The sequence below is a fragment of the Rutidosis leptorrhynchoides genome, chromosome 4 (genome assembly GCF_046630445.1).
Source record: "Rutidosis leptorrhynchoides isolate AG116_Rl617_1_P2 chromosome 4, CSIRO_AGI_Rlap_v1, whole genome shotgun sequence".
NCBI classification, from domain to species: Eukaryota; Viridiplantae; Streptophyta; class Magnoliopsida; order Asterales; family Asteraceae; genus Rutidosis; species Rutidosis leptorrhynchoides.
Window position 1 is genome coordinate 182,548,323 of NC_092336.1, and position 11,669 is coordinate 182,559,991.

At 33.8% G+C, this 11,669-nt stretch overlaps 1 protein-coding gene across 1 annotated transcript; it reads left to right on the forward strand.

Moving 5' to 3' along the window:
• Positions 1–1,190: 1,190 nt before the first annotated feature.
• Positions 1,191–2,146, forward strand: LOC139841628 (protein LIGHT-DEPENDENT SHORT HYPOCOTYLS 5-like). The gene has a single exon (XM_071831839.1). It carries the CDS (start codon positions 1,296–1,298, stop codon positions 1,947–1,949), a length of 654 nt encoding a protein of 217 aa, XP_071687940.1. The 5' UTR covers positions 1,191–1,295; the 3' UTR covers positions 1,950–2,146.
• The last annotated feature ends 9,523 nt before the right edge of the window (positions 2,147–11,669 follow it).

Below are 11,669 nucleotides of genomic sequence, written 5' to 3' on the forward strand. Positions count from 1 at the left end.
TTAATAGAATCACACAAATACATATAGATTCGTAATAATATCATGTATAGATTTATATACAAATACTTAATTTATTATTATTTTATATGTTTAATTCCGATTGATTAAAGTTTACTTTATTAACTCAAAATATCATATATACACTTTTATTTTTATATATATTTATTTATATATTTACTTACACACAATGGTTCGTGAATCGTCGGTAATAGTTAAAGGACAACTGCATTCATGAAAACTGTTCCAAAATTGTAAGGCTCAATATTATAGACTTTGCTTATCATTTTGAAACCATATAAAGATTAAGTTTAAATTTGGTCGAAAATTTTCGGGTCGTCACAGGTTCTATATACCCGCGACCCGCCCGTCGAGTTTCTTCTTTGTACGTTGAGACCCGTTACCCGCCCAAGGGTAAAAACTTTTCGCCAATGCCCGTGACCCGCGGATACCCGTGACCCGCGGGTAACCCGCAGGTTATAATAATATGCAACTTTTAATTAAAAAATTCAAATAATTTTATACATTATAAAACTATATGTAGAAGCTATCTGCATAATGACGTTAAAATTAAGTTTTTTACTTGTATATGATATTATATTTTTAATCATTATTCAAATACTACTAATATAGCTTTTAAAATTAATAATTGTAAGTATTAATTCGTGGATAAATTAAGAAAAGTGTCATGTATTCACGGGTCGGGTTTTACCCGCAACGGGTAGTATATACCCGTGACCCGACCATGACCCGTCAGCGGGTATAAATTTTTACCCGTACCCGTGCCCGCGGGTAAGATTTAATGATTTTACCCACCCATCGCGGATCGGGTACCCGCGGGTCAAGGGTTTTTTCTCGCCCATTGCCATCCCTATTTATGGTTAATTTATGGATTCAAATGAATATTCCTCGTATATATGTATCAAAACGTGTAAGAATCAACTCCTTATATATAAGTATCAAATACTCCAACTTTTAGACCAGTTCTACCGAGTCATAAAAAACTCATTTTAACACTTGCATTTCCGGTTAAAAATGGAAATTCATTATTAAACCCTACAAGAATCGCCCTCAAGACCACAAAATATAAAAAAAGAAACCGTGGATCCTACAAGAATAATAAGTCTCTTGAATATTGGCCCTGACTAGTAAGCAATAGCCTTCATTCATATTTCTTTTCTATATTACGTCCCATCATCTCTTTTTCTTTCTCTTTCTCTCAAAAACCACCACTATTTATCTAACAATCAATCAATCAAAATCCCAATTACACCCAAAAACAGAAATCTTCTCAATCTATGGATTTACCATCAGGATCTAGCGGACCAAGAACTGGTCCGTCAAATCCTGATGGTGTAACAGAACCAGCCGCCGCAGGATCATCAAGATCTCCTGCGGCTACTCAACAACCCTTAAGTCGTTACGAGTCACAAAAACGGCGTGACTGGAACACGTTCTTACAATACTTAAAAAACCACAAGCCTCCGTTAACGCTTGCACGTTGTAGCGGAGCACACGTTATCGAGTTTCTTAAGTATCTCGATCAATTTGGGAAGACGAAGGTGCACGTAACTGGTTGTCCGTACTTCGGCTTCCCAAATCCACCTGCCCCGTGTGCTTGTTCGTTGAAACAAGCTTGGGGCAGCCTCGACGCACTAATTGGGCGGCTTCGAGCTGCGTATGAGGAGAACGGCGGGCAGCCCGATTCGAACCCGTTTGGTGCTAGAGCCGTGAGGATTTATTTAAGGGAAGTTAAAGATAGTCAAGCAAAAGCTAGGGGTATTCCATATGAAAAGAAGAAGAGAAAAAGAGGTGGTAGTAGTAGTACGGCCAACGTCACCGCAACGGCACCGAATACGGCAGCAGATGGTGGTGATGGTGGTGGTGGTGGTGGTGGAGCTAGTGGCGATATATCTAGCAGTGAGCCTGCTCCGGTTACTTCCACTGTATAGTATTATTATTATATATAGTTTTTTGTATTATTGAGGAATTATTTTGTAGAAAATTTCTAATCATTATTTAAAAAAAAAAAACAAACATTTATGATTAAATATAGCAATCATTAATCAACATAATAATTGCATTCCCTATATTTCCACAAATTGCTTAAACTAAACTATCACATTTTTGGCATCGCATATCTTGTAGACTTGTATGGATATATTAAGTTTATTTTCAAATTACTTGTTCTTTTAACATTTTTATCAACTGTTTTTACTAATTTAACCTTGATCTTGCAACTGTTATTTTAGCTTATTTTCTAGATAAATTTTTTAGAAAGCGTGTTGAGTATAATATTTATAACCCCTGTGCATGTTTTCTAGTAGCTTATGCAAAGTAGTTATGTACATATGTATTATTAGATGTCGTATCAAACAATCAAGTCCATGACGCTAGTTGATTTGGATCTGTATAATGCTCGATTTCACGATTTGTTACCCATTTTTAATATATATATATATATATATATATATATATATATATATTAAAACAAACTATAAACTATAGCTTTTAAAAGAGAAAAATGTAGGTATACTATACCATTCACAAATATATATATATAGATTAAAACAAACTATAAACTATAGCTTTTAAAAGAGAAAAATGTAGGTATACTATACCATTCACAAAATATTTTAAAAGTTTCAAGTGCTAGTGTTTAAAGTATTTTTACAGACAACGAAATATTGAGATATTCTTTGCAACTATGGAGTTAAGGGTTTAATTAAGATCTGTATTTAAGTATTTTAAATATCTTTTGTCACTGAATAAGCTACGTCACAAAGGTTTAACCGTTAATTTGACAAGTTTAATTCAATATCAAATTTATCTTCTAATTAGTTGGTCTCAAGTCTTAATCTAATATCGAACCAAATCTTGGATTATGCAATGATTCGACATTACTATGCATATATTCTGTTTGACTTATAACACTATTGTATAGTACCTCAAGTTGGTCATAACTTTCAATTTTCTTACTAATAAGTACAATAGACCAAAATAAATGTTATAAGCAATATGTACATTTGCCAAAAATATAATTTCCTACTATACCACAGTGACAAATTAAACAACAATTGAAATAGGCATTCTGTAAACTTGTACAAGCTATAAAGATCCAAATGGTACAAAAAGTTATACGTATATAAATACATATATATATATATATATTATATATATATATATATATATATATATATATATATATATATATATATATATATATATATATATATATATTGGCTGAAAACAAATTAACAATATAAAACCATTTTAACCATACACTATTAATTACTCCGTAAATATGTTTTAGGGTGTTGTTCAATGATGATCTAAAGCATATTTGATTGTATACTGATGGTAATGAATTATGACCCTGAACAAGAGAATGTACATGTTAATTATATTTTGAAGTGATAAATTGATCGGGATTTATTTTGAAGTAGTAATAAGATTGATAGGGATTTAATTAAGATCAAATGATTGTATAATTAGGACTTTTTTTTAAAATAGTAATTTTTTCAAACCAACTTTTAAAAATGGAAACTGAATCAAAATTGTTACAAAAATGGTAAAACCGAAGTTTGGAACTTCGGTTTTGCCATATCCGAAGTTTCAAACTTCGGTTTTGGGTGATCTGTCAGCAGAAACCCTAAACCGAAGTTTGGAACTTCGGTTTTGCAGGCTTTTCACAAAATCGAAGTTTCAAACTTCGGTTTTGCAGTCTGCATAACCAGTCACAATTATGGACTGAAACCTGCAACCCTAGTCTCAATTATGGACTGAAACCTGCTAACCTATCATGTCAAAATCTGATTTATCATCTTTTTTCATTTATTTATATCACCCTTATCATGGACTCAAACTCAAACATCACCAAGAACACAATTCAAGCATTTCAAAGTCAGTTTCAAACACCAACAACACAATTCAAACTAATCTTAATCAGTTTCATACATCAATAATTAAAAAATGTCTATAATTCGTCCATTCATGGTTCATTTTCTTTGGGGAGGGCAAATTTCATTCCAAAATGGTTGGCTTACTGGTGATAACACAACGATTAGAAGGAGTTTTTTGTTGACAACCAAGGTTAACTGTATGCAGTTAAACGAAATGGCGTATAATTATGTAGGTGTGAGTCAAAGATCACACACGTTAAAAATGTTCTTGTGGGTTCTTTTCAATGGAAATGAATGGAAAAGTGAAGTTACTGATGATAACACTTTGGAAACAATATATTTTTATTCTCAGAATGATCCAAATTACGAGGCTCAAATTGAAATTCAGTTTGAGGAAGTTTTTTCAACCACCCAAGGTTCGGGTTATGTTGATCTTATTCAAACTTTGGAGGGTGGTCAATCAACATCAAACCTCCATTCAACAGTTGTTGAATATGAACAAGAACGAAGAGACGAAGTAGAAAATGTAGTAGACCCCGATGATGGTATGTCTACTGCAACCGACGATAAAGTTTCTGAATATAGCGTTGAAGATAATGTTTCGGGTGACGAAGGTAGAGAGGAGCAAGTGGAACCACAATTGGAACCTGCCCCAGTTTCACATTTTGGGTTTGTTAATTCAGGTGAGGGTAGTAATAGTTTTCCATACGATGACGACCAAGAAGCTTCATGGGTTTTTTATGATAAGGAGATCGGTATTGTTTCCAAAGGAATGGTGTTCCAGAACAAATCCGAACTTATTTATGCTGTTCGAAAATGGAATATACAGCATAATAGAGAAATAGTTGTTACACAAAGCAAGCCGGGTTATTGGCAAGCACATTGTAGAACAACTAGCTCAAGTTTTAAGGGTCCACAAGAAAGATACCATTGTGCCTGGAGTGTTAGTGGTTCGTCTCACAATCGATCTAAGGTATGGAAAATAACAAAATGGAAAGACGAACACACGTGTTATGGACACGTATCAGAAAACAACAATCGTTGTTTAACCGCTAGCTTAATTGCTACTGAAATTGAACATCAAATATGTGTGGACGTTGCTTATCCTGTTAAAAACATCCAAGCCCAAATAAAAAATACATGGCATGTGAATGTCCGTTACAGCAAAGCATGGAACGCTAGGCGTATTGCAATCGAACGATTGTTTGGAACTTGGGAAAGTAACTTTATTCATTTACCAAATTATATAAATGAACTAATTACTACCAATCAAGACACAATTGTTGTGTTTGAAAATGGACCTGAAATTTATGAAGGTTTCGCCACCTTTAAATTTGTGTTTTGGGCATTCGGTCCAGCCATTAAAGCGTTTAAACTGTGTATTCCAATGATTTGCATCGTTGGCACCCATTTGAAAGGTAGTTATAAGGGTAAACTGTTAACAGCGGTTGCCAAAAATGCTAACAATCAAATTCTACCTATTGCCTTTGCCCTAGTTGATGAAGAAAGTAACGAAAGTTGGTCTTGGTTTTTGCAAATGCTCCAAGAAAATGTTATTGGAGACGAAAAGTTGTGTGTCATCTCTGATCGACACCAAGGTATCTTACATGCAATGGGTGCTCAAACATATGGTTGGGAACATAGGTACTGCCACATTCGTAGTAACTTGTTGAGCAAACACACTAAAGTGAAATCGCTCAAACACTTGTGTTGGACAGTCGGTTCAACAACAAATCAAATATTGTACAAGAATGCTTTCAGGGCCATCAAACAAGCTAGTGTTGAGGCTTGGCAATATTTGCAAGATGCTGATGTTGGCAAATGGACTGTGTATAGGGACAGTCAGAGGAGTCGTTGGGGTAACACAACGACAAATATTGCTGAGTCACTCAACAATGTGTTCCGTCATGCCCAAATGATGCCGATCAAAGCGTGTATCGAATATACCTTTGATTACACCAGACAACACTTTTACGACCAAAGTCGAGAAGCAAGGCTATGTAATTCACCACTTTCGAAGTACATGTTTAACATCTTTAACGAACGGGCAAAAAGAGCTCAACGTTACAAAACAACATGTTATCACGAAGAACAAGGTATCTACAAGGTTCATTCAACGTATCAAAGAAGTGGTGAGGGTGGCACTGATTACACAGTGGAGTTTAAAAGGAAAAGGTGTTCATGTGGTATTTGGCAACACCAAAGATTACCTTGCTCTCATGCCATTTCCGTATGTAGCCATCTAAACGAGGATATAAATAAACAAATCAGTAAAAAGTATACAACTCCTACATGGAGAGAGCAATATAGTGATCATTTTAATCCTTTAAGAGATGCGAGCTACTGGACACATATAGAATGGAAAATTATGGCCGATCCATCAAGATTGATTAAGCACAGAGGGCGGAAGCAATCAAAACGTATGAAGAACCAGATGGATGAACGTGAAAAGCAAGCTCCAAAGTGTGGTATATGCAGAACTGAAGGTCACAACAGGAATACTTGTCCACGTACTAGAAACTCATAGGTTTTCATTAGTAATTTGTTGTATTTAGTTTGTTGTATCATGTTTCTTGTAGTTTGTTTCTTGTACTTTGTTTCTTATGAATAAAAAGGTGTTGTTGAAATAATAATATTGCCATTTTACCAATCTTATTCAAGTTACTAATCTATTACAAGTAACTTTAATTTATAAAAGGTCTAGGTGCATAATAGTATTCACCATGACTATCATACATCGTATCGAACTCTAGTGCGTCTTCAAAAACTCCAAATAAAACATACAACTCGATGTTTTCTGAAAGTATACACGCTTTCCCTACTAATGTATACCATTCTTCATCATAGCACATTGCTTCGACTTCACTTGCTCCTGCTTTGTAGTAGTATATGTCCATTGAACGTGGATTCTTTGGTAGCTTTTCTCGAAGAAACTCATTCAACTTTTCCATATTAAAGCCCCGAACATCTACGTTATCAAACGTCATTTTAGGCCCTTTACAGAGTTCCGTTTTACCATCATTCCATTCAAAATCACAACCATGATACACGTCAATTGATACGTATTTCGGATTCATTTTTTGTTATGTATTTATGAAACAATCACAGATCACTTTTATAATCACGAATCTACATATAACCGAAGTTTTAAAATTCGGTTTCAGACCTATCAGAAAATAGCATGCAAAATCGAAGTTTGAAACTTCGGTTTGTCAGGTACTAGACATGTCATAAAAAGCAATACTGTTACCTTTTACTATTACCTTTCACTGTTCGGCAGCTTTTACTGAAACCGAACTTTAAAAGGTCGGTTTTTTAATTTTAACTACACTATATAAACCGACATCTATTACAACAAACTGATGTATCACCCTATTCTCCCTTCTCCAAACATAAATTTTAATTTTGTAAACATAAACATGTCACCAATTCCTGTTCAAATTAATGTCTATTGGAATGGACAGTTTTCAACACAAAAAAAGTTTTACTGGGGGTACAAATATAAGTACTTTCAAAATGTGGATGTTAGTCAGATGACAACAATTTCGAAGGTGTTTGAGTGGCTCAAAGAAAACATAACGGTTGAACATTCGGGCGTGATTTTCTGGAATGAAGGTAAAGGAAAATTCGAGCATCTTTGTGAGGAAGATGAATGGATTATGATCAAAAACGAAGCAATTGTGAAAAACCAACCTCTTCCATTGCATCTAATTTAATTATGTGTTAAATTTCTATGTGTTGTTTTAAATTATGTATTTTTATTTTCAAAAAAATGTAACCGTGATTCTGATATTAATAAAAGTGTTGTTCAAAAAATTTGTATTTGCATCTTACTAATATTAATATTTTATTGTTTGTAATGTTATTATATATTATTAAAGTAATTTTAGCGTATGAAATTGTAAATTAACTATCAAAACCAAGTTATTTATAAGATTAGTGTTTAAAAAAAAAAATTTTAAAAATACCAAAACCGAAGTTTGGAACTTCGGATTTGATAAAACCGAAGTTCCAAACTTCGGTTTAGGGTTTCTGCTGACAGATCACCCAAAATCGAAGTTTGAAACTTCGGAAATGGCAAAACCGAAGTTCCAAACTTCGATTTTACCATTTTTGCAACGATTTTGATTTAGTTTTCATTTTTAAAAGTTGGTTTGAAAAAATTACTATTTTTAAAAAAAAAAATCGTATAATTAGGGCATGTTGCATGGACCACAATTTATAAGTTTGGATCGAGTTATGGTCCCTTGGAATTTTGGGGTATCGGGTCAGATCATAAAGATTTATACGCACGTGTACGTGCTGGTTTGTGTTGTAAGATGTCATTTGATCTCAGGTGCCTGTATCCCTTTTAGTAATTATAAATTAATAAATAAATACTTACTACGTACATTGTTTTTTATATTTTATTAACATTCTCTATTCTCTATAAGGTATATTATTGTACAGCATCATATTTAATATCGGCAACTGCAGTGTTCTGTCGGTGTACAAAAATCTTAAGTATAATTGCTTTATATAAACTATAACGGATATATCATCTCCTATATTCTTGACTTCGATTTTTTGAGAAAAAATATCAATTACAACTACAATTACAATAATCATAAAAGTTCCGAAAGAATATTATTTCGTTACACCTAAGAAAAGAAAAGGCCGTACACGTTTATTTTAAAAACTCAATAAAATTTACATTGTTTTATGATGTCACCCAATAAAATTTACACATAGTGGTAACCATAGTGGTATCACTAGTTAAAAGTTTAAAAAATATATTACTGCATCATGTATTTCACTGGTAGCCCGTGTTATCATTGAAATCATAGTAGATCCGCCCTTGAGGAAACTAAATGTGTCTTCTAAGTATTGCTTCTTTATGAGGATGGTTGAAGACGGAAGTCACGAACAACTTAGTTCTTCATATCGGATGATTAAGTGTAGGAACGATTAAACGGTATTAATCGACCAAATCTACAATATCGAGTGTGAAAAACTCGATATTGGGTTTTATATCAAAAACGACTTAATCACTTATGATCTAATTAAGCAAATAGACTTTGAGATGCTATAGATCGACAAAACTGAGTGCTAGACCTGCAGAGAAATAGAAACACGACTAGGGTTGAGTTATGGTTCGTAACCCTAACAATGAACCCGAAATTCTCATTAAATAAGGTTTGCACGTGTAACCGTGCAGTTGCAGTATGCAACCATGCATTTGCACTTGTATTCGTACGGATGCATTCTACATCCGTGCAGTTACACAGACAGTAAATAACTTAACATTAAATGCATACAATTGATTGTAAACGTAACAGTAAACTTAATAAACCAAATGCACTAACATTAAGTTTTGTCTTTAAAATAATTTTGAAAAATAATGTCTTAGATGTTTAGTTAATTTCTTCGCTACTTGTATCGTCGGATGAGACTTGAGAGTGATTGTATCTATAATCACTTATAATGTTAATATTCGATCTCCATCATACACGTACGAACCATGAGTTTTTTAAAGGTATTTCAAGAAATATTGTTAATTATAAAAGAAGTCAAGTATTGTTGTCTTAGGTAATGATATCCTAAAAGCAAGAAAAATATCAACTGGTGTAATTCCTTTAACCTCAAGACATAGACATAATTATTAATTTTGATGATATGAAATATAAGTAAATTACAAGCTAGGAACATGGCCGTCTAAATAATTTTGAAGGCCTTCAGATATAAAATGAGCTCTCATAAAAATTAAATTTTTCAACATCTTCATCATCACGTTATATCAAATGCTGAAGTCTTTGTGTCTGTTTAATACAAATCGATAATCAAACGCCTCAATTTTATTATCCCGTTTTATAAAATCGCCCATTTTCCAAAATTTTGGACTCTTTCAAAATTTTGGGCCCTGTGCAATTGCCCCACTCGCACACCCTCTAAGACGCCATTGGCTAGGAAAATAAAATGCATGGATGACAACATTTAATGTTATGCAGTGTACATCAATTAAAAAGTTTATAGCCTAAAGTCAAAGCCGAAGAAAATAACAAAGGTGCATGAAGTTGAGTTACTTGGTTCGATGTCGATGGATATTTGATTCTTTTATGTAGATTGTGTTATGTAGATTGTGTGACGTTTTCCGTGGGTGGGCCTTTCGTAATCGTTCAGTAGTTTGTTGCTTATCCTTATTGGTCATGATTTGATTTGTTTCTTGTACTCGATCTATTGTTGTTGTGCTATAGTTCGGTTAGGATGACTCGCTCGGTCCTTTAGTTTGGTAGTCCTGTTTTGATTGGGCTCGAGTAGTGTTTTTTTGGCTGTTTATTGTTGGGCCATCATCGTTTCTTTAATATTATTTTAGTATTTTTTTTTTTTTTAAAGAGAGAAAAAAATAAACATTATATTTACCATCTATAACGTTTTTTCGATTGTTTGGTATTGAAAATGAATTGAATATTGAATACTTACATTATAAGGACTCAATATAGAAACATAATAAATTTACCTAGTACCATCTATAGTTTTATACTATCCACTTTAGTTTTCAGTGCAGAGGGGTCATAACTTATATGTTTTCTAAGAAGTCCAACTTTATTCGTCTGTAAGCTGTATTTAATAGTTTCAAAAAGCACACAAATGATCATGTAATCCTAAAATAACACTATTTATATGATTTTAGTTAGCAGGCCGTAATGAAATGTCTTTTAATCAACTTCTGGTCGATATTGGTAGGTGTGGGCTGAACCAACAGCCTGACTCGTGGATTTGTACCCTCGGTACTGATGGTGCTTTTATCGTAAAGAATGCCAGAAACTATTAGACAACACTTGATAGCCAAGGAATACGTATTAGCCAAGGAACTTGTTTCCTTTTATAAACAATATGTATCTAGAACTATTGTATAGGAGTTGGAATACGTTTACGTTTCCTAATTAAAACCCAAGGGTTTTCATGTATAAATAGGGGTCTTGATCAATGTATACATCAACGAATTGTATTCTCATATTCTTATGGTATCACGCCTTCCCGATCCTACTACCTAGCATCGGCTGTTTTCTCTTCTTAACCCTCTGAATTCTTCAAGCAAAACTCTTCTCTTTTCAACCCTCTGTATTCTTCAAGCACCTTCTGTTCACTATGGATCCTACTAAACTCGTGGCTCAACCAATTAATCACATCATCCACTCGGTCCCCATCAAACTCGAGATGGAGACAAGTCAATATAGCTCATGGTTCGAACTTTTTTAGATACATTGTAGACTACACAATGTTCTTGATCACCTTACATCAGAAAAACCATCCACAGCTAAAGAAAATTCGACGTCCACAACCCAGATTACTCAAGAACAATGGGAACGAACGGACGCTATCGTACTTCAGTGGATATATGCCACTATAACAAAGGATCTTCTAACCACCATTCTTGAACCAGATACCACGGCTAAAAAAGCTTGGGAGCGATTAAAAAGTATTTTTCATGATAATAAGCATTCTCGAGCTCTCGCTCTCGAAAACCAATTCGTTAATACCCGACTTGACAATTACCCCAATGTATCAGCTTATTGTGAAGACTTAAAGATACTTTCCGATCAACTCGCCAATGTCGATTCCACCATTGAACCACATCGTTTGGTACTTCAACTTGTTGCCGGACTTAACGATAATTATGAAACCATTGCGAGTCAAATCCAATAGAGTAATCCGTTACCGTCATTCTACGAAGCCCGATCGAAATTAATACTTGAGGAATCTAGAAAAAATCGACAATCAACAATTGCG